The 24555-nt window shown below is 43.3% G+C and overlaps 1 protein-coding gene across 1 annotated transcript in view; it reads right to left on the bottom strand.

Annotated features, from left to right (window-relative positions):
* LOC145412363 (uncharacterized) overlaps nt 1-24555 on the bottom strand; it is a 138988-nt gene that overhangs the window by 86832 nt on the left and 27601 nt on the right. The window contains exon 5 of the mRNA XM_080282252.1: nt 14737-14865. Within this exon, the coding sequence (XP_080138378.1) occupies nt 14737-14865 (129 nt within the window). The remainder of the gene's footprint in view (nt 1-14736; nt 14866-24555) is intronic.

The following is a 24555-nucleotide window of genomic DNA, read 5'->3' as shown; positions in this document are numbered from 1 at the left end:
GCTAGCCCTGCAGGAGGCTTGTGCTAAGGAGACTGAATTTCAGACAAAAGCTAAGGAGGCTGAGGCACAAGTTGAAATTGCTAGGATTCAGGCAGACCATGAGTATCGCATGAAACAATGTGGAACTGGATCATCTAGCTCTGATGATTTTGATGTGGCTAAAAATGTTAAACTTGTCCCTCCTTTTAATGAATCTGATTTAACAAAGTATTTTCAGTTGTTTGAGAGGGTAGCTACAGGTTTTAATTGGCCCAAAAAGTATTGGCCAGTACTCCTTCAAACTGTTCTCACCGGTAAAGCTCAAGTAACTTATGCATCTTTGCCTCAGGATCAATCTGATAATTATGATGTAGTTAAGAGCTTGATTCTTAAGGCCTATGAGCTTGTTCCTGAAGCCTATAGAGTAAAATTTAGGACAACTTATAAGCAAGGTAAGCAATCCCATGTTGAGTATGCAAAAATCAAAGAAGATCTGTTAGAGCAGTGGGTAAATTCTATGAATGTGGATTCTGATTTTGGTAAATTTAAGCAGATGATTTTGCTGGAGGACTTCAGAAGGTGTATGTATAAAGATGTAAGCCTATATCTTGATGAGAGAAGAATAGATAATTTGTCTGATGCTGCAGTTTTAGCTGATGAATATGTTCTCACTCACAAGAGATATTCTAAAGAATAGAGGAAAGCTGAGAGTAAGTACGTTGCCTCTACTCAGAGTACAGGTAACAGGAAAAAGAATAAAGATGATGTTTCTCAGGAAGTAAATACCAGCTTCACCTCTAGATTTCAGAAAAGTAAATGTACTTATTGTAGTAAGCTTGGTCATACTACGAAGAAATGTTTCAGGAGACAGCGTGATGTGAACAAAAAGGAGTCTTTAAATATTCAGTCAATTGGTCTAGTGTCCACTCTTGAGAGTTCCCAGAATTCTTTAACTGAGTTAACTGAACCTGCTTTGAGGGGTAAATTAAATTCTCATGATGGAGCTCCTCTTTTGAGCAGTAACGTGGGTGACACTCTCAAGAGTTCATGTGCTAATTTCCTGTCTGATGGTTTTGTCAGTCCTCTGGACAGTAATGACAGGAAATCAGTTAAAATATATCGTGATACAGGTGCTTGCCAATCCCTTATGCTGACCAGTGTTCTAGGCTCTAATGTTAATTCCTCTGATGAAACTGTAATCTTACAAGGTGTAGGGAATAATTACTTCTCCGTCCCTCTGTGCAGAGTGAATTTAGAGTCTGGTTTTGTTAATGGTTCCGTTATGGTTGGGTTGGTTGAGACACTCCCAATGTCAGGTGTAACTTTCTTACTTGGAAATGATATTGGTGGAAGTCAAGTGTGTCCAGCTCCTCAGTTGTCTAGTGAGCCAGTGGCTGCGACCCAGGATTGTGATGTCCCTGATGTGTTCCCTGCATGTGCTGTCACTAGGGCTAAGTCTAAAGTTACTGGTGACTTAGAGGATAATGATGATGATGATGTTATCCTAGCTGACACTTTTCTTGCTAATTTGGACCACTCACCAGATGAGGCAGTACCCCGTAGTGTTGATAATTTGTCTCGTCAAGAGTTGGTTGAGTTGCAGGTTGCTGACCCTGAGTTGAAAGGTCTAGCTAACTCTGCTTGCAGTGAGGAAGAGTCAGCTGGTGCTTCTACTTGTTATTATATAAAGTCAGGAGTACTTATGAGGAAGTGGAGACCCCCAACAGCATCAGCTGACTGTGAGTGGGAGGTTGTACATCAAGTTGTCATCCCTCGTGTTTGTAGGCAGGATATCATTAGAGTGGCTCATGATTCCAGTTTGGCAGGACACCTTGGAGTGAGGAAGACTGTGGCACGCATTTTGAAACACTTCTACTGGCCAGGTATCTTCAGGGATGTTTCATGGTATTGTAAGTCTTGTCACACCTGTCAAGTTGTGGGGAAGTGTAATCAGACCGAAAAGGTTGCACCTCTAGTTCCCATTCCTCCTTTTGAGGCGCCATTCACCCGTGTGTTGGTGGATATTGTGGGCCCTCTTCCTAAGACTTCTTCAGGATTTTCTTATGTGTTGACCCTGATTGATATGGCTACTCGTTATCCTGAAGCCATTCCACTTAGAAATATCTCAGCAAAGAACGTGGTTAAGGAAATGCTAGGGTTCTTCACAAAGTTTGGTCTGCCCAAGGAGATACAGTCCGACCGGGGAAGTAATTTCATGTCAAATGTTTTCAAGCAGTCTCTGAAAGAGCTGGGCATCACCCAGATCACGTCTTCAGCTTACCATCCCCAGACCCAAGGAGCGTTGGAGAGATATCATCAAACACTCAAATCGATGCTCAAGAAATACTGTTTGGAACATCAGAAAGACTGGGATAAAGGTCTTCCATTCGTTGTGTTTGCCGCAAGAGAATCTCCAAATGAATCACTGGGCTTCTCACCTTTTGAACTACTGTTTGGCCATGAAGTAAGAGGACCCCTTAAGCTACTCAAGGAATGCTGGCTGTCGGAGGAAGATGACGTCAACCTGCTGGAGTATGTGATGAAGTTCAAAGAACGGCTGTCCACTGCTTTACAGCTTGCAAGAGAGAATTTAGGAGCTGCTCAGGAGAAGATGAAGACTTGGTATGATAAGAAGTCCAGGTTACGCCACTCTCAGTCAGGAGATCAGGTTTTGATTCTGCTACCAGTGCATGGGCAACCTCTTCAAGCCAAGTTTAGTGGTCCTTATTTCGTGGAGAAGAAACTCAGTGATGTCAACTATGTCATCGCCACACCAGATCGTAGAAAGAACAAGCAACTTTGTCACATCAACATGCTAAAGTTATATCACCGGCGGGACGAAAATAATCCAGTCTGCACTGTAGCTGTTCCACCCGAGTCTGCAAGTGAAGCTCTCCCATGCAGTATGAGCCTGAGTGATAGTTTGGGGAAGATTCCTGATATCATGAATGATCTCCAGACTAAGCTTTCTCATCTAGCTCCCGAGGAAAGGCAGGAGTTTTCGGCATTACTGCAGGAGTACCCTCAAGTGTTCCGTGCTACTCCAGGAAGAACCACTGTGTTGATGCATGATGTCAGTGTTGGAGACGTAAAGCCAATTAAACTGCCTCCTTACCGTGTGAACCCAGTGAAAGTTCCTCTCATCCAGAAGGAGCTTGGCTACCTGTTGGACCACAAGATGATTGAGCCCTGTCAGAGCGAGTGGAGTTCTCCTGTCACTTTAGTCCCTAAGCCAGGTGGGTCACAGCGGTTTTGCATCGACTACAGACGTGTTAATCAGATAACCAAAACAGACACTTACCCTCTCCCTCACGTGGAAGATTGCATAGACAAGATCGGAAAGGCTAGGTACATAAGTAAGTTTGATTTGTTAAAACGATACTGGCAAGTACCTATGACTGAACGTGCTAGGGAGATCTCATGTTTTGTAACACTAGGAAAGACTTTTGCATGTTCTGTAATGCCATATGGTATGAAGAATGCACCAGCAACATTTCAGAAGCTCATGAATGTTGTAACAGAGGGTTTGGCAGGGTGTGTTGTTTATATTGATGATGTATTAATCTTCAGTGACAACTGGAAAGATCACCTATGCCATGTCAGTAAATTTCTTGACCGTTTGGTTCAGGCTAATCTTGTAGCTAATTTATCAAAGTGTGAGTTTGGTCAGGCTAAAGTTCAGTACCTTGGGTACGTAATTGGTGATGGACATGTTGTACCACCAGGAGCTAAGGTTCAGGTTATAAGTGATTTTCCCAGACCTAGAAGTAGGAAAGAGCTACAAATATTTTTGGGAATGGTAGGTTATTACAGGAGATTTGTTCTTAACTTTTCAATTCTTGTATCACCGCTTACAGACCTACTGAAAAAGGGAGTTAAATTTGTCTGGACCGATAACTGTGAATCCTCTTTCAACAAACTTAAAGCTATCCTATTAAGTCAGCCAGTGCTTGCTACTCCAAATTTTGCTAAGCCTTTTAAGATGGCTGTTGATGCAAGTGATACAGGAGCTGGGGCTGTTTTGCTGCAAGAGGATGACCAGGGTATTGAACACCCTGTATCTTATTACAGTAAGAAGTTCACTCCACCTCAAAAGAACTACTCAACTATTGAGAAAGAGCTTTTGGCCTTGATTTTGGGTTTACAGCATTTTTCATTTTATTTGTGTTCTGGTTTTGACCCCATAGTCATTTATACCGATCATAACCCACTGAAATTCCTTAGTAAGTTTAAAGATAAAAATCAGAGATTGAAAAGATGGAGTCTACTTCTTCAGGAGTATTCATTAGACATACAACATGTCAAGGGGAAAGAAAATGTTATTGCAGATTGCTTATCTAGACTTTAGACAGATTGTTTTAGAGTAATAAGAAATTTCCTTTGTAAATTTCTTTTTTATTTTTTGGGGAGGTGTTACATAGCCTATGATTTCATCATCCTTTGTGTAATTCTAACGTACAGTATGCTGCATGTTTGATCACGAGCGTGTTCTACCTCACTCCCCCCTTCTCCCCTTATAGTAGAGTAAGTCGTTCTTTCTGTTGTTCAGAGCAGGATTGTCAACTCTTTGTCCCCTCTGGCTTCATTTGCGCGTCCTTCTTACAAGTTGTATCAAGCTCTACCGGCCCCTATATAATGAGCTCAGTCTCTGCATTATTGCCACTTAGATCTATCTCTGCATTATTGCCACTTAGATCTACTCCTCATTTTGTTCACATCTCTGTCCTCCCCTGTACAGTTGTTATTATTGTGAGTGCTCAGGAAGTCTCCAACCATCTAGCAGCTGTGTAATTTGAATATAAGTGATATTGCATTTTTTCTTGTACTGTTTAGCATAAAGTGTTAATTCTTAGGCCTAGTAAGGTTTTTGTGATTAATGTAAAGATTCATGTCAGCCATTGTTCATAATATTTCGTATCTGTAATAATATATCTTGCATTCACTGAGTATTATCTGGTATTTTCATTTTATCAGGGCTGACTTAGATAAATTTACTCTTGCTAATTTCGTGTTAATAGAGGCTATTGCAGTTAACCATATATTTAACCTGTTTTTTGCCATTACATTATCCTTATGAGTCCTGAATGTTTTGTTAGTTTGAGCATTAAACTTTAACTTGTAATTTTACCTAACTCTTTTGTTTTGAACCTGGAACTTTACGGGACAGTAGTGATTTTTAGTATTCTCACTTAAAGTGTACATTATCTTTTTCTGTTCCGTCACAATATATATATATATATATATATATATATATATATATATATATATATATATATATATATATATATATATATAAAATTCTCTAATAAGGCTATTATAGTGTAAGAAAATGCCTATTGTTTTTAACAATAACAATGACTTTTTTTATAAATACCTCAACACTTGGCAGCGTTGCTTTCCAACTCTGTCACGCTTGTAGGTGAGTCAGTGAGGGTAGGTCAGATGTCAATCCGCAGGTCACTTCCTCTCTGACCACCATCAAAGATGGAACCTCTTACCCCTTCTACTACCGTATGGACTTTTTACAGTAATAAGTCTCCATAAAATGTAGATTTTATATGCAGAGAGAGATAGATAGATAGAGAGAGAGAGAGACACACAGACAGACAGACAGACAGACAGACAAACAGACAGACAGACAGAGACAAACAGACAGACAGACAGAGTCAGGAGGTTTTTCCTCAAATTCTAATAATTCATAAAACCGTATAGACTTTTTATAGAAATAAATCTCCATAGAATGTTCATTTTATATGCAGAGAGAGAGGAAGAGAGAGAGAGAAAGGTAATGAGCTGGGAGTGAGGGTTGTCCCTTGAGGTTTGTCTCTTATCTGATAATTGGCCCAGTAGAAACTGTGGCAACGTCACACGTAGGGGAATTCCCGTGAGGGACAACGCCTAAACGATCTCGATATTTCGGAAGGACTATAGGCTACATCTTTTTTCGAAGAAGCAAATAGTGGATAAATGTTTGAATAAGTTGTTTACTGTAAGATTTGGGTAATCAGAGTTAAGGACGTAATCAGAATTAAGGACGCTACTCATATACATATACGAACAGTCAAAAAGTGAATTGATAACCTATTGGTAAAGTTTAAATTATATCCTTTCCACCAGTATGGCAATACAGGTTGAGTTGCAATAACGGTAGAGCAACCATCATCTAAAAAAAAAAAAAATCCCCTGATCAAAGTGACATTTTCAAAACTCTGGCTTCTAGACATATATAGACGAGACTGCTGAAGCACCTGGAAAGCTAATTAGCTAATAACAAAAATAACAACAGTTTCCAACCAGAACTCCAGAAACCTTTCTCCGAACGTGTCTAGCAAATAAATGGCCTCTAAATTCCTGGACTAAAGCATGTATTACCTTAGGGTATGTTGCATACGAGAAGGTTGATGATTACAGAATTCCTGAGAAAATTTGACCCAGGGAAGATTAATAAACTCGGTTTCCAGAAATTGTACTCCATGACCTCCCGAGTAATACACCAAGGCCTCTAGTGGGACTGGGGCTCCCAGGCTGGAAACCGCTACCTAGAGACTAAAAAAACAACTGTAGCTGCCTTTACGGAAAATAAGTATGGGATTTGCAGTTTGTAGATTACTAGTCACAGAGGATGCTTCAATCCAGTGTCTTGCTGAATGTGGACTCAATCTGAATGTTGTAGAAGTTATGTTCATGTCTGATATGCGGAAGCACTTTGTTGATGCTGATTATTATTATTATTATTTTTTTTTACTTTTAAGGCAACTTTTTTTTCTTATCCTTCGCAAAGGGTTAATTATGAGCTTCAGTGTCTTATAGTCTATGCAATAGGTCAATATGTCATTCTTAGTTCAACATCAATACACCAGTCCTGTATAAGACAGCCCTAGGATGTATTCAATATGGACGGTGGGTGTTAGCGCCGAAGGATTGACATGTGGAGGTGTAGGAGGACTGCTGGGTCTTGGGATAGGCTACTGCCCCCGAGGAATAGGCCCTGAAGCCTTTGCCCAGAGTCGGACAAATAAAAAAAAAAAATCTTAGTACAATAAGGACAAAAATATAAACATAAACATATTTGGTTTCAGTTACATTTTTTTTTTTATTATGTGTCCGACTCTGGGCATAGGCTTCACAGCCTGCTATCAAGGCCCAGCAGTCCTCCTACATACCATACATCTCTACATGTCACCACTTCGGCGCTAACACCCAACGTCCATATTGAATACATGCTAGGGCTGTCTCATACAGGACTGGTGTATTGGTATTAGCGGGGGTATTTTTACCACTTGTCGGAGGGTCTTATGGTAGATCAGTAAAGCCTGATTTAATGAAATTCAAATCCTTAAACTGTTCCCTGCCCCAGCCGGGATTTGAACCTGGGTCCGTTAGGACCGCACGCCACCTCTCTACCGGTTGAGCCACCACCTCCCCCCAGATATGTATATACTCGTATTTTCATCATGATATATAAAACGTTGCCCCTTATCTTGAATTAAATGTGAAGGATGACATGCCCTCACAGATCCTTACATTTATCAATAAAGACAGCCACTATCATTTCTTTATTCTACTAGTAACAACATATTTTCAACAATTTAGTTTTAACTTCCATTAACCAAGGATGTTCTCTCTATCTATTGCCAGACGTCTTAATCCCTTATACGGGGTGACCACAAACAAATCGCCTCCACGTCACCCTGTCCCCCGTCATTTCACTACCCAGCTCCCAATTCAGAACCCCCTCTCTCATATACCTCTCCACTCCATCCCTCCATCTCATCCTTGGCCTTCCCCTCCCTCTATCCCCCTCCACCTCACTCACACTCTCCTCGTCAGTCTCTCACTCTCCATCCTCTCCACATGGCCAAATCACCTCAATGTGTTCCTCCTAACGCATCCTATCACATCCACATCCACACCAAAACGCTCCTTCACATCCTCATTTGTCAGCCTGTCTCTCCATGTGACTCTACAGGCTCCTCTCAACTCATTTCTACTGCTCTCATTCTTGACTTTTGTCCCTCCAACAACGTCCAAGTTTCACTTCCATACGTTAGAGTTGGTATCACAATACTGTCATGACTAACTTTTTCACTTCAATGCTCACCTCCCTGCTTCTTATCACTACCTTCAAGGAACCAGGAACCTTTCTTCCTTGTTGTACCCTTTCAAGCACTTTATCCTCCAAACTTCCATCCTTACTCATCACACTACCCAAGTACTTAAACGTACTCATAATTTCCATTTCCTCATCATCCAACCTCACTGTACATTTACTGACTTCACCTTTCTCGAAGACCATTACTTTACTCTTCCCTACAGCCACCTTTAGATTCTGTTTCTTACACACTCTCCCAAACTCATCCACCAAGCCTTGCAGCTCCCCTTCGTCTTCACTTAACAACACAGTATCATCTGCAAACAACAGTACAGGGAGTTTGCAAACACTGCCCTGTCTCATTAGGGCCCCTTCAACATCCACTGCCCTAACTTTATCTCTTTTATAACCCCATCCATTACAGACTCAACAACCAGGGAGACATGACACATCCCTGTTTCAACCCAACCATCAAATAGAAAAATTCACTCAGTTCACTATCCACACGCACTGCTGCCTTAGCACACTCATACATACTCTTCACAGCATTCAGCAACTTCCCATCTACTCCATATATTCTTCATACTTTCCACAATTCTTGTCTATCCACCCTGTCATATGCTTTCTCCAAATCCATGAAGGCTGCATACAATTTCTTTCCCTTCTCTAGAAACTTTTCCACTCAAGATCTAAGAATGAATATCTGAGCTACACAACCTCTTCCCTTCCTAAAACCTCCCTGTTCATCTCCAACTAATTCCTCTGTTATTTCCCTAACTCTGTCAATAAGCATCCTACCGTATACTTTTCCTATTACACTAAGGAGACAAATGCCCCTGTGATTACCGCACACTTCTTTTATCCCTTTTCCTTTGTACAAGGGAATAATTATACCTGTCATCCCAACCTTCCGGGACTCTACCTTCCAATTTGCATATCTTCCACATCCATTCTACTACTATCCCACCCCCATGCTTCAGCATTTCACCACACACTTCATCAGTTCCTGGGGCTTTCCTCATTTTGACTTTCTTCATTGATTCCACCACTTCCATCCTACTGATTTCGTCCTGTCTAATCACCTCCCTCCTTCTCCCAACCATTCCCCAGCAGCTTATACTTGCATTACTTTCATTCTCTATGTTCAACAACTCATTAAAGTGTTCTCATCATCTGCTCACTTTTTCTCCCTTTTCAACCAGTAATCTACCATTTTTATCTTTCACACCTCTACTAACTTCATTGCCACCCTGTCTGACTCTCTCTACCTCTTTCCAAAACATTTTCGTACATTCCCTCCAATCTACACTAAAATTTCTTCCAAATTCCTCATCCTCATTAATTAACCCCCCCACACCTCCCAGTTCTGAACCTGTCAGGGTGACCCAATGGCACTTTGATAGGGCAAACTGGGATGGACTTAGAAATGATCTTGCTGACATTCCATGGCAGTCTTTCTTCTCCAGTGATCCCAATTCTACCCAGTCACACATTTGTGACTTAATACTAGATGGTATGGATTTATTCATACCAAGTCAACATTTCACTAAAAGATCGAACTCTCCAAAATGGTTTGATGGCAACTGTGCCAGAGCAACAGCCCAAAAGTTATTAGCATATAACTCTTACTTAAAATAAAAAACATCTGAATCACTCTCTCAATTTAAAATTGCTAGAAATCATGCAAAAGCCCGTAATAAATCTAGCTAAATCAAACTTTCTTCAAAAGCAAGCATCAGAACTACTTAACAACCCTAATGACAATAGAATATTTTGGTCAACTCTTAATTCTTTCAGTAATAACTTTAACAAATCATCATCCATTCCCCCACTAAAACCTTCAAATGGCAACATTATAAATGACCCACGTGCGAAAGCAGATATTTTTGCCAGTGCATTTGCCAGAAATTCTACCATAGACGATGCCAGCCAGAACGTCCCAGTACTAGAACTTGACTGTCCCGTAACTGTTCCACTTAAAATACAGACAAGATACGTCAAATCTCTCCTAGACAATTTACCTACCAACAAAGCTTCAGGCCCAGATGGAATTCCGCCAGTTGTTTTGAAAAAGTGTTCCCCTAAACTTGCCTCTGTTCTAGCTAAATTATTCAGACTATGCATACGTTCTTCTTCATTCCCAGATTCATGGAAAGAAGCCAATATCCACCCAATTCCGAAGAAAGGAAGTTCCTCTGACCCCTCTGATTACAGACCAATAGCAGTCACATCTTCTCTTGGTAAGGTATTTGAAACTTTAATTAATAAGCTTGAATCCAACAACTTATGGTTTTTGCCACGAAATCTCCTAACTTATACCATCCATCAATCAATTGACTTACATGGAGAAACTCATGCAGTAGCCCTTGATATTTCTAAAGCTTTCAATAGAGTATGGCACCGTTCCCTGCTGTCCAAACTCCCTTGTTATGGACTAACGTCTTTTGTTCCTTTGATCTCCTCGTAACTCAGTCACAGGAAAATAAGAGTAAAAGTAGTTGATGTATATTCCAATTTCCACTCAACTAATGCTGGCGTGCCACAGGGATCAGTTCTGGCCCCAACCCTGTTCCTGGTTCATATTAATGATCTCTTATCTGTCACCCACAATCCCATCCACTCATATGCAGATGACTCAACACTACATAGTTCATTCACACTCAGACACCCAGTTACAAAGTCTAATATCTCTACCTCTCAACTCAGTACAGCCATCTCCATAAATCAAGACATATCTACGATCAATGAATGGGGACAAAACAACCTTGTCTCATTTAATGCTGGTAAACTAAATATATACAATTTACTAATAGATAGATATTGCGAGATTCGTATATTACCTTCAGTACTACTAATATTCCCATCTCCAAAAGTATTGAAATTCTCGGCGTCTCACTTAACAATGCCCTCAGCTGGACCAGTCATGTCTGATCACTTGCTAAAACCGTCTCAAAGAAACTTGGATTAATGTACAGAGTCCGTAACTTCTTCACTGACAGGCAGTTAGCTGTAATTTATAAGAGTCATGTGCGCTCTCATTTTGAATTTTGCTCACCATTGTGGAATGGACGTGGAGAGGTTGCATTAACCCGCCCAGTCCCGGCCACTTTTTGACCACTGGTACCCCCCAATCCCGGGCAATTTTTGACCTTTTTTTTTTTGCTAAAACTTTCGCTTTTGGTGAGAAACATCGAAAATTTATAGAGAAATCCCTCACCTGAGGTTTAAAATACTCATTACAGGTAGGAGAGCCTCCTTACTTTACTGGGTTTTCTATCAGGCTGGCGCCAAAGAAAACGAGTTCTATGGGAGGATAACTATTTCACACCACTCATAAACGGTATTTATTTATTTACTGTTACGAATTTATATGTAGTACAAAAGTATATTGGTTTTCAAGCAGTAATATAGGCATTATAAGCATTGTTTCACTCGCTAATACCTGACCTTTTTTTGCCACATTACCTGATCATCATTTCTAACTGTTTCTTCCTCTAATGCTATGTAAAGTTTGTCCTCCACATTGTCATTGATTGGGGAATCACTCTGGCCCTGAATTTCGTACCGTGGCATGACATGGCTATACTGGCCAGATCACTGATAACAGGTGGATTGCTGAGAAAAGGGCATGCAGGGGGGGGGAGGAGGTCATGCTGGGTAAGGCATTGTCTCTGCCTGGCATCTTGTTGAGGCAGGTGTCCCGTGTATACGTACCAAAAATGACTCGCGAAAATTGAAAATTGTGGAAATTATGAACCTTGCAATTGCAGGACGTTGAAGTACGTCCTCGGGATTAGCTGTGACAAAACGTGAGGACGTGGAAGTACGTCCTCGGGACGGCACGGGTTAAAACAACTAGACAAAATTCAGAACAAGGCTGTTAGAATTATTAGCAACCCCGCCATTACAAATAAACTACCTCCCCTACAAGTAAGAAGGAATGTTGCCTCCCTTGCATTGTTTTAGATATTTTTATGGCGAATGCTCAGATGAAGTTGCGTCCATGGTGCCACCTCTCCATGCCTTCCCTCGTGCTACACGGGCATCTGGTAGTGCTCATGACTGGAATGTCATTCAGCCATATTGCAGAACTTCTGCCTATCAGAATTCTTTCATTCCCCGTACTGCATCTCTTTGGAACTCGCTTCCCCAGAGTTGTTTCCCTCCAAACTTCAATTGTTACAGATATTTAATGAACCGAGGACACCAGTAATCTGCTGTATGGATTATTTTTTTTTTTTATTCATTTGTTTTTCCTTCCTCTGTTCTTTTATTATAAAAAAAAATCCACTCTCTTCTTACTCTCTCTTACTAATCTTTTTCACCTCCCTCTTCCTTTCTACATATAACTCTCTCTTCCGTCTCTCAACTTCTTCCACGTCCCTATTTCTCATCCATTCATTATATGCTTTTTTCTTTCGTGCCACAGCCTGTCTCACCTCTTCATTCCACCATGATGTTCCTTGTAACCCCTTTTTGTCTTCTCTTCACCTCACACACCACCTCAGAACCTGCACATATTTCTTCTGTGAATATCTCGCACACACCTTCCACGTCCCCCATCTGTTCCAATTCATATTTACCCAATCGTTCCTCCACTTCTCTCTCATATTCTGCCTTTTTCTCATCCTCTTGTAACCTTTCCACTCTAATTGCATATACTCCTTCCTCCCGTCCTTCCATTCTTCTATTTCTCCATTTTACTTGGACCTTGATTCTGACCACCACCAAGTGGTGGTCAGAAAGTCCACTCCCCCAACCTCTATACTCTCTTGCATCCATCACACATCTTCGCATCCTTTCATCCACACACACATAATCAATCATGGCCTTCCTTTCATTCAGTTCACCATCCACCATTCTCATCACTCGCCATGTATACCTGCGGATCATTTTGTGCCTGAAGAAGGTACTGGCTATCACCAACCCCCTCCTGGCACAAATGTCCACTAACGCACTGCCATTCTCATCTATCTCAGCAGGCACACTCCACTCATCAACTACTCCATGCACCTTCACATTCCCTACTTTACCATTCATAGCACCAATTAAAAACACTCATTCCTTTCAAACTTTTCCATGCACACTTCCACATTTGTACAGAACTCTTCTCTCATTCTGCTTGCACGATCTTGCATTGATGCATACACGCACACAATCGCCCACATTTGTAGTCCGACTTTCAATCTTATGCACACAATCCTTGTGCCAACTGATCCATACTCTCTCATATTCTCCTTCCATCTGTTACTCACAACAATACACGCTCCTTTTTTTGCCCTCTCATTCTCACCTACTCCTGCACATATACCCCATCCATACTGCCATTCTCTCACAATCTCTCCTCGCCACTTACTTTCAGTTAATCCACATACATCCACTTTATCACCATCAAGCACCTAGACAATCTCTCTCTCTCTCTCCTCATCATTTGCACCCCTTACATTCAATCCGCGTCGCCATCCGTATCATGTCCTTTGCTCGGTCCTTAGTCGTCATCTTTTGGTCAGTTCTGAGGCAAAAACTAGCACGACTCTACCCGACCTTCCGAATCACTGTCTATCCATCTATTGCCAGACACCTTATTCCCGTAAGGGGTGGCCACAAACAAATCGCCTCCAAGTCTCCTCCCGCCCGCCATTTGATTGACTTGCTCCCAGCTCACACCCCCCTCTCTCATATACCTCTCCACTCCATCCCTCCAATCTATTCCTTGGCCTCCCCATCCCTCACCCTCCCCCCCTCCACCTCACTCACATACACTCTACTTATCAAGCTCTCACTCTCCATCCTCTCCACATGACTAAACCACCTCAGTGTGTTTTATCCTAATGCTTCCTATCACATCCACATCCACACCACAATGCTCCTTCACGTCCTTATTTGTCAGTCTGTCTCTCCAAGTGACTCCACATGCTCCTCTCAAATAACTCATTTCCACTGCTCTCACTCCTGACTTCTGTCCCTCCAACAACGTCCAAGCTTCAATTCCATACGTTAGAGTTGGTATCATAATACTGTCATGTAGTAGCTTTTCAAATCCAAACTTACTTCCCTGTTTCTTGTCACTGCTTTCAAGGAAACATTAACCTTCCTTCCCTGTTGAACTCTTTCAAGCACTTCACCCTCTAAGCTTCCATCCTTACTCATCACACTACCCAAGTACTTAAATACACTCACATTTACCATTTCCTCATCCAGCCTCACTGGACATTCACTGACTTCACTTCTCTCGAAGACCATAACTTTACTCTTCCCCACATGCACCTTTAGATTCCGTTTCTTACACACTCTCCCAAACTCATTCACCCAGCCTTGCAGCTTCCCTTCGTCTTCACTTAACAACACAGTGAACACTACCCTCTCTCACTAGGGCCACTCCAACATCCACTGCCCTACCTTGTATCTCTTTTAAAACCCCATCCATACACAGATTGAACAACCATAGAGACACGACATCCTTGTTTCAGTCCAACCTTGAAACTGAAAAATCACTTAGTTCACTATCCACACGCACTGCAGCCTCAGCACCCTCATACATACTCTTCACGACCTTCAACAACTTCCCATCTACTCCAAATATTTTTAATACTTTCCACAATCCTTGTCTATCACCCCTGAACTAAATATTTCTTAATCCCTCATATTAATTCTTATTTTCTTACTTGTCAAATTTCTGTGGGAAGAGCGGAAATCGGGTTATAAAAGCAGGATTTTTGTGAGCTGTCCAGGTGCCAATCCACAGCAGTCGAGACTCCTCACTGCTGAAGGGCAGTTCCACATACAGGAAACATCTGTGGAGAAATATTTTTTACCACCTCATTATATAAGGAAGTTATAAAGTACGGGAGATAATGATTATGCATTGGGCTTTACTTTTCTAATCGACTCAGTATGAAGAAAAAATAAGTTTGTTTCAAACCTCCTCACCCCATAGCTTTAGCATGAGACAGTGGTTTAAGGTGATGATACGAGTATTGATTTGTCCATCGTTCTAACTCCATCATTGATCAGGCCATTGTCAAAATGCCTTCCTGTTGGAGGTTTAAACAATGTTAAATTCTTATGGCTATGAAAGATTATTACATGTAGTTCTCAAAATATGGAGTCGAGCCTTTTCGTCTCAGAAATACCCTCCCCCAGACTGGTTCCCTTAAGTCTCAAAACTCACAGCAATGTAATTTCGTTTTCTATAGCTGGTATTACGCCAGACAATGACCTCTGAAACTGACCACTTGCAATCTCATTCAGGACAGTCAGACAACATTCTTATTATCATACATTCATTCCCAACTCTTTCACCTTTCTAGTGCTTTCTTGTACACATCTCGCCATCTACCCTATCTCCTTCCTCGGTATATCTTGCTGTTAACGTCACCACTCATTCCTCCTGGCCTTGCACGTCTCCTTGTGCCCTGAAAATCAGTCACACATACTGTGTACTTTCCATCATCCTAGTCATATGCAGCGTGTGTTCATGTGATGCTATAGAGAGAGTGAAGAGAGAACTTTGCACTCACAGACGTCCACTAAAGTGTAAACCAGCCTGCTGGGCTCTTGTTCATTATTAGCAAGAAACACAGCATCATGTACATCCATCATATTTGAGATACTCCACTCTTCACTATTCATCATCCTCACCCCTCCCTGCATAATTACAAAGCATGTGCGAGGAGTGGGCAAGACGCGGCTAATTTCCATGTGAATTACCAGGAGAGAGAGAAAAAAAGCACGGAGTACAAAGAAGTGAGTCGGACCGAAACCATTGCCTAACAATAAGAGCGTAATAGAAAGCTATATTAAGGCTAATTATTGTGTTGTTATTTATTTTTTTTAGGGCTGAGTATGATACATATTGTTAACGCTTCCTTTTGGTATCAAGGGTTCACATAATTTTTACCGTTTCACTAATTGCTCTCAGAATCGAACCTCCTTATCATTGCATTACCCTGAACATTTCCGAAAAGTTGACCATGCTATGTGACCTTGACCTTTGACTTATTGTTCTCAAGAGCACATGCCAGCCTATTGTCTTATCTTCAACCTTTCCACCATGTTTGGTCTGATTAGATAAAAACTGCTCGTTATTTTGTTAACACACAAACTACCGTGTCGAACTCTTACTTTGTCCTGTGACCATAACGTTTTAATAATGGTTCTCAAAATAGAATCCTTTCGCGGTTGCCATACCTTCAACCTTTCCAACTAGTTGTTTAAATCACATAAACTCTTAAGTTAATCTTACAAGGTCAAACTATGAATTAGTCGTGCGACCTTAACCACTGACATTTTGTTCACAAAACAAAAGGTCAACTCCTGGGAAGACCGTCAACACTTTCACCAAGTTTGTTTAATAGCTCGTGGGGAGGGGTGTAAAAATGCTAGGAGATGGCAAAAGAGTCTTCTATGTGAATGGAAGAGACGACAAGTTAAGAGTGACAGCACTTCATGCGAAAGGTATGAATGATCATGAAAAGAGGTTTGGTTTTGTGAGTGACTGGAGAGAAGCAAGACTGGATGTATGTGGAGTGAGTGAAAATATTTATTAGGTAGTAGATTCCGGAACAGTGGAGAAGAATCTGATATATAGAGTGGAGGAGATGGGTGGGTGACATAGTTCGGTTTGAAAGCACATTGGATAGAAAGAAGGAAGATGTTGCTTTATTGTTATACAAGGAAATGAAAAATATGTGCAGGCATATAACTGCTGATGCAGTGTTTATGTGGTGATTGATATGGATAGATACACACCTATAAGCATATATGCGTCTGTAATAAAGAAACAGGCAAAGGGATGGAAGAGAATAGAAGATTTGGAGAGCAACTGAACAAATAAGAGAAAAACACAAGGATAAAAAGGTCATTGCTCTGAATGATATGAATAGGGCCGGGAAATACAAAATATTTTTGGAAAATGGGGTGTGGAAGGAAACGAGAGTAATGGTGAGATTTTTATTAGAAGTGTGTGCAGAAAGACCAATGGCTTTGGTTAACACTGATTTTAGCACAAATTAATTTGTAGACATTGCTGGCAGAGAATGGAAGGCGAAAATTATTGTCAGTGAGCTTCATTTTACTTCATTCACTAAGCTCGTATATTGACACTGATATTTACCTTACTTATCCAATATGTCTTTGTCTTCCTCCCTCTCCACCTCCTTTTCACTCCTCTTTTCCACCTGTCTCCATCACTCGTACTTCCACACGTTACCCCTCCTCCATCACTTCTACTTCCTCACATCACCCCTCTTCCATCACTACCCCCCAGTGGGCAGCCACCTTGTCGTGGTGGGGGGGCTTGTGTGCTCCTGTGATCCCACAAGCCTGCCAGCGGATGTAACGACATCTGGCAGGGTCTCCCATGCAGGAAGGGTTGTGGGTGAGGGGTCTGACTAAGCACTGTCCGAAACGTAGGTTACCCATATGGGTCATCAGTGCCACCCTCCAGAGGGGTCACCTCGGTGCTGTCCTGAGATGGTTGGTTGGGTGTCTGGGTTGGGGGGTGTTGGGGAAGGGGGTCTTTGCACTGGTGGACGCAAACTTTTGCATCATGGGGTGTCCTTTTTGGGTCACCCTCTGGGGACACGGTCGGTACCCTGCTCCCATCAGACCATGCTCGGTCCCCTCACTCCCTGGTAGGAGGTTTCCCTTGGCTCCTGATGCCATTTTCTCTCTCTCACTAATGTATAAATGGATACATCAAACACTTCTTCAACCACTTGTGTGGTCGGTGACCAGCCGCACGAGTCGGTATCACCTGTTCACTCTCTTGGTGATGACCCTGTGCCCTCTGGGTCATCCGCCAAAACTGCGAATCCAGATGTTCCTTCTATCGAGCTGTTACCTGGTGTCTTTGTGAAACATTCTTATACAAAACACATAGTCCTCAAAATGGATGATGGTACTTCCTTCTGGAGCCTGAACTGTTTTCAGAGTCACAGTGGTCTAGTTATGGCATGTGGATTTATCCCCAAGGTCTCCATGCAGGGTGATGGTTTTCCATTGCTAGAAGCCAGGAATGAAGAGAAGAGTTCACACATCCAGTCTCTTACTATGGTTGCTGGTTATCCAGTATCTTCCTTTCGTCACTTAGTCCTAAATCAGTCCTGTGGGATTGCGTATTCTCGGGACTTGGTCTCCTATTCTGATTCTTTCCTCTTGGAGGGGCTGGCTCTTCAGGGAGTCGTAGCAGTCCAGAGAATTATGAAGAAAGTTGATGGGGTTTTAATATCCACACCCACTCTTATCTTGACGTTTCATCACCTTACTTTGCAGGAGGTTGTCACTGCTGCAGGGTGGAAACTTAAGGTTAAACCTCATGTTCCCCGACCTAGAAGGTGCTATTATTGTCAAAGATTTGGCCATGTTCACCGTTCTTGCAGGCGGGAAGCATCTGGCCTTCCTGAGGTTTGTGGAAATTGTGGTGGAGTCTCTCATGGTAAGGTAGATTGTTCTCAACCCTCTAAATGTTTGAACTGTGCGGAATCGCATGTGGCCTCCTCAAGGGATTGCAATGTATATAAGTTTGAGTATGATATTATTTCTGTCCAAACGAAGGAGAAAATTTCCTTCTTTGAGGCAAAGGGCAGGGTAAGGGAGACTTTCACTCGACCTGGGGTTACCTTTGCTGCTGCCTTGTCTCGCCCTAGAGCTACCTGGCAGATGCCCCTGCTATCACACAATGCCCCATCAAATTCTCAGGGTTCTGCCTCCCGGCCTTCTCAGCAAGGGGGTTCCACTGAGGGGGTGCAGCTTGGAAGTGGCTGTGCTTCCTCTGGGGAGGTGCCTCCTGTCTCTGGGGGTGTCCCCTCTGGGGTGGTGGTTCCAGCATCTGGGAGTGCCTCCCCCATCCCAGCTCCTCCGGTTCCTCGTGTGACAAACGCCCATGTCGATGCTACACTTTGCTTTGACACATCCAAAACTCCCAGTGTCCTTCCTGTGCATGGCAAGTGTCGCCATGGCCCCTCAGAGAGCTCAGAAAGTGAAACACTGATACTAAAGATCTATGCAGTGGAGCCCACTACTCCTCCTCCTTGGGATGCTCAGGGGTCGGGGCGAGTGCATGCTGGGAATGGCGTCTCACTGACGACCCAGCCACCACCAGACAGTGGTGGTACTCAGGTCGTTGATGCACCTGCTCAGCTGCACGAGGCCTTGCCCTCCCAGAGTTCCAGTACTGTGGGATGTGCTACCATCGTGCTCTTTCTCATGGTGGCACTGCCTGCTCTGTTCTGGCTAGAGCAGTTTGCGGTCCCCCTGCCAAAACATTTCTTGCCCCACCACAGAAGGAGACCATTATCCGGCCCTCTTCTTCCTCCAGGTTATCTTCAGATGGGCGGCATACTGTGCACCATAATGGTCCCAGGTAGTCCCTTTCTAAGGGAGTCCTAAACAGAAAATCTAAATCTGGTTGCTTGTTGGGGGCAAGGTTGTCTTGCCCCTTAAACGATTCTTCCTTCGCTGTGAGTACTATGGCATTCTCAACCAGTATATTGCAATGGAATTGGGAGGAGCTGCGGACCCTCCTGGCTTATTCCCCTTTGTGTGCATGTCTCCAGGAAACTCTTGTAGAGTTTGCCACTCCTCATGCACCACCTGGTTACAATGCATTTTACTCAGCACCAACCCAGGGTCCTGTTGGGGGTGGTGCTGTTTTGGTGAGGGCTGACATCCTTCATTGGCCGGTCCACCTCCAGTCTGTCCTCCAGTGTGTTGCTGTGCGGTTGTATGCCCACTGCTGGTATGCAGGTTGTTCCATTTATTTACCGCCCAACACAGCAGTCAGTAGGGTGGAACTTGAGAACCTGTTTGGTGAGTTACCTAGGCCCCTTATTCTCTTGGGGGACTTTAATGGTCGCCACCCTTTGTGGGGTGACTGTCTTGTTAACCAACGCAGGAGTTTGTTTGTGTCCTTATTGGAAGATGAGGATCTTGCCTTCTTCAATACTGGGTGTTTACACATTTTCACCCCCAAATGGGTTCATTTACTGCAATTGACCTCTCTGTCTGCTCTCCTGGACTTTACCTGGGAGGTTATGGAGGATCTCCATGGAAGTGATCACTTTCACATCCTCCTTACTGCAGCAGTATCTAGTCCCTGTTCCCTGCTACCGTGGTGGAGATTGGATAAGGCAGACTGGTCCCTTTTCTCTTCGCAGATTTCTATTAATGTCTCAGTTGAAGACTTTCTGAATATTGATGAGGCTGTTTCATTCTTCACCTCCATTCTACATTCTGCTGCCCTTCATGCTGTTCCTAAAACCTCTGGCATGTATCGCTATCGACCTGTCCCATGGTGGAATGAGGATTGCAGTGTTTCTGTACGTGCTAAGAAGTTAGCTTTCTCCCGTTATCGTAGATACAGGACAGAGCATTATCTTGTTGAGTTCAGAAGGGCACGGGCTAAGGCTCCTCGGGTACTCAAACAAGCTAGACGGGACTCTTGGATGGCTTATGTGTCATCTATAAACTCAAAGACGCCAGTGTCTCAGCTGTGGAAGAGGGTGCAAAAGATCTCAGGAAAATTTACTTAAGGCAGGTCCCCCGTGCTGATGTCTAATGGTGAACCTGTTGGTGACCCTGCAGCTGTGGCCGATATTTTTGCATCCTCCTTTGCAGCCATTAGTCATAGAGATACTAGCTCACCAATTTTTGCCAGACAACGGGAGATAGAGGAGGCAAGGGTACTGGACTTCCATTCAGGGAATGTGGAGTCCTACAACCTCTCTTTCTCTTCTGCCCTTTGCCTCTGCCACGACCCCTCACCAGGGCTGGATGATGTTCCCTAAGCAGTGCTTCTACACCTGGATGATGAAGCACTGTCCTTTCTCCTCAGCCTTTTTAACAGAATCTGGAGAGAATCTTCTCTTTCCACCTCTTGGCGTGAGGCTATTGTCCTGCCATTCCAGAAGCCGGGGAAGGCAGGTTACAGTCCCCTGGAGTATCGGCCAATTGCCTTAACATCCAGCATGTGCAAGTTATTTAAGAAAATGGTCAACACGCACCTAATGTATTTCCTAGAAAGGAATTAATGTCTTTCTCAGTGTCAGTCTGGTTTTCGAAAATGTCACTCAACAACAGATGCACTTGTCCATCTTGAGACTGCAGCATGTGATGCTACACAGCAGCATCTGGTGTGTATTTTCTTTGATCTAGACAAGGTATATGATACTACATGGCGGTTTGGTATCGTCCAACAATTCCATTCGTTTGGTTTACATGGCAGGCTAGCCCTCTTTATATTAAATTTTCTGCATGACCGTTCATTCAAAGGTAGGGTTGGTGTCACCCTGTCTCCTTCGTACCCTCAGGAGGAAGGGGTGCCTCAGGGAAGTGTCCTCAGTGTGACCCTTATTGCAATAGCATTGGACGGTATTGTGTCCTCTATTCCAGAAGGGGTGTTGACCTCACTGTATGCTGATGATTTGGCTCTATGCTATGCTGCTTCCTGAATGTCTGTCGCTGAACGTTGCATGCAGCTCGCTCTGGACAGGGTCTCTCGGTGAGCTACAGTGCACAGCTTCCGTTTCTCCTCAACAAAGATGGTGGCCTTGCATTTCTGCCGCTTGAGAGTTCTTCCTGACCCAGATTTCCAGTTATATGGCCACAGGGTGCGATGTGTCGATGAAACAAGGTTTCTCGGACTTGTCTTTGACAGGAGACTGATGTGAGTACCTCATATCCGTTCATTACGACTCTCATGCCTCCATCCCCTGTCTCTCCTAAGGACTCCATCTCACTTGTCTTGGGGTGCTGACAGAACCATCCTGCTCTGACTTTACCATGCCTTAGTTAGTAGCAAATTAGACTATGGGAGTGTTGCGTACTCCTCTGCTACTGAGGCTTGGCTGTGGCCACTAAATTCTGTCCATCATGCTGGGATTCGTCTGTCAACTGTGGCTCGCCGGTCCTCCCCGATTGAAAGCCTGTTAGTTGATGTGAACGAACCACCACTGGATCTGCACCGGCAGTCCTTAAGGCGCAGTGTTGGCACCACCTTCACTGTACTCCAGCCTCACTGAGTTGTAAGGCTGTCTCTGAGGTCACTCTTCTCCTCTTTTATGACACCCACCCTCACTATCCACACCCGTTTGGGTAGAGTGAGGGCTGCCATGGGGGAGTTGGGTGTCCAGTCCTCTCCTGTTTGCCCTGTGCGTGTCCCCCAAGTAGCTCCCTGGCTTCTTCCAGAGGTACAACCACGTGATTACTTCCTTGAGAGAAAAGCCTCTCTTTCCTCACAGGCAGCTTTGTCTTTTTTTTTAGAACATACCTCTGCTCACAATGACTCTATCCCTGTATATACTGATGGCTCTAAATCCCATGTGGGAACTGGCTTTGGTGTCAATTTTCGTAATTTTAGCCGTGCAGGGAGTCTCCTTCCTTCTGCATCTGTTTTTGCTGCTGAACTTACTGCCATTTTAGTTGCAGTTGAATTCATTTTTAGCTTTCCTCCAACTTCTTTTACCATTTTTAGTGACTCAGCCAGTGTCCTACAATCTTTGTCCCGTGGCATCCCATCACACACCCTAGTCTTGTCTGTCTTGGAGTGGCTCTTCTTATTATGCAGGCGAGGATAGTCTGTACAACTGTGTTGGGTCCCTGCACATGTGGGGGTCGTGGGCAATGAGCGTGCTGACTCTTTGGCAAGAGCTGCTGCCTCTCGCCCTTCCTCTCCTCAATACCATGTCCCATCTGAGGATTTATTTGCAGCCACTGTGAAGGCTGTCCTTTTCTGCTGGCAGAGGAGGTGGGATGCAGCAGGGGTGAAAAAACTCCGCAGCATTCACAGGAACCTGGGCGATGGGGGGTATGTGGGACTGTCCCGACAGTGGGAAACAGTTTTGGCCCATCTCCGGATCGGCCATACTAGGCTGACTCATGGTTTTTTAATGGAGAAGGCACCCTCTCCCTATTGTGATGACTGTTTGGTTCCTTTGACTGTGCGGCATCTTGTCGATTGCCCCAGTCTTGGGGACCTTTGTTGGCGGTACCTTTCCGGGTGTTGAGCTGGTGACAGATCGTACCTTCTTTCCTCAGTTCTTGGGGAAGCACCTTCTCTTTTGTGTCGAGTTCTGGCCTTCTCCACAAGCTGTAGGACTTTTCCATATTTTAGTTTGTGTATTTTAATGATAATGTTCTAATTTTAACCCATATCTTTGTACCATGTTTTCTTAGCTTTGGTGGTTTCTTTTATTCTTTTATATTGTTCTTTGTTTTATGCATCGTTTATCTCTTTGCTTTTTATCGTTTTTTATATATTTTAACTTTCTATTAATTTCATGTTCGGCGGCATATGACCTCTGCTGTTGCGCCCCTATGTCACATTTTCTTTCATTCATACATTCATTCCTCCAGCACTACTGCTTCCGCGCATAACCCATCCTCCATCACTCTTACTTCCTCACATTACTCCTCCTCCATCGCTTCTACTTCCTCACATTACCACACCTCTATGACACTTACTTCCTTGCATTATCCCTCTTCCATCACTCCTACTTCCTCTCAATATCCCCCTCCTTGCCTCGCATCCCCTTCCATCACCTAACCCCTAACACAGCCCTTTGCGATTCATTTGATTCCTCCTAATTGGTTTTACCTACTTCATATTGAGTGGTTATTCTTGACGTTAAGACAATTGTCATAAGAAGACTTAAAGACATCACTATGGAGACACAGTATTCATATTTTATAGTGCAACACACACACACACACACACACACACACACACACACACACACACACACACACACACACACACACATTTAACCCGTGGACGCCTGGCTAGAATCTGCTAGCATCTTACCTCAGTACGGAAAAAAACAAAACATAGCTTTACTTCTACCATAATATCTCAGAAACTATAACAGTTAGGGAAATGAATTAAAAACCTTATTACTCAACAACTCTTCTTGCGAATGAAAGTATTCCCAGGTCTCTAGGTCGCTACTTTGATGAGTAATGACGTGTTTGTTCGTCTGCCCGTGGCCCCGACTATGGCTTTGCTTTCAACGTGATAACATCTCCATTACTAGATAGAGTAGACACAGTGGTGTTCAAGGCACACCCTATGGCACCATCACTGAGTCCTTTCCTAGCATCCTTGGGAAGAGGTTTGGGATGGGTGAATGAGGCAAAAATCCACATGAGACAGGAACAAAATCGGACAAGAAAGGTTAAGAAAAGACCTTACACCTGGCAGAGTCACACAGACGACTGAGGCAGGGTTGGGCAGGCTTGTGGGAGTCTCCCCCTACCTTTTGGTGATGAGATAAAGTGGCGGCCACTTCAAACTGAGCCAGGAAAACAAGTAGGTTCCTACCAGCACCTGCGCTGCCGTGACACCGATTTTTTTACAATTCCAACTGACACCCGGTGGTTAGGAGTTAAACCTATAGAAAAATATATTTTCAATCAGCACATATTAATATTTACAGAAGAATTTATCTCTGATTATCACCCTGTTTCTGAAAATTCCTTATCTCCAA

The sequence above is a fragment of the Coenobita brevimanus genome, chromosome 93 (genome assembly GCF_032717465.1).
Source record: "Coenobita brevimanus isolate Jiangsu-jjx chromosome 93, ASM3271746v2, whole genome shotgun sequence".
Taxonomy (NCBI): Eukaryota; Metazoa; Arthropoda; class Malacostraca; order Decapoda; family Coenobitidae; genus Coenobita; species Coenobita brevimanus.
Note: the sequence above shows the minus strand (reverse complement) of the source record. Positions and strands in the feature narration are given on the sequence as shown.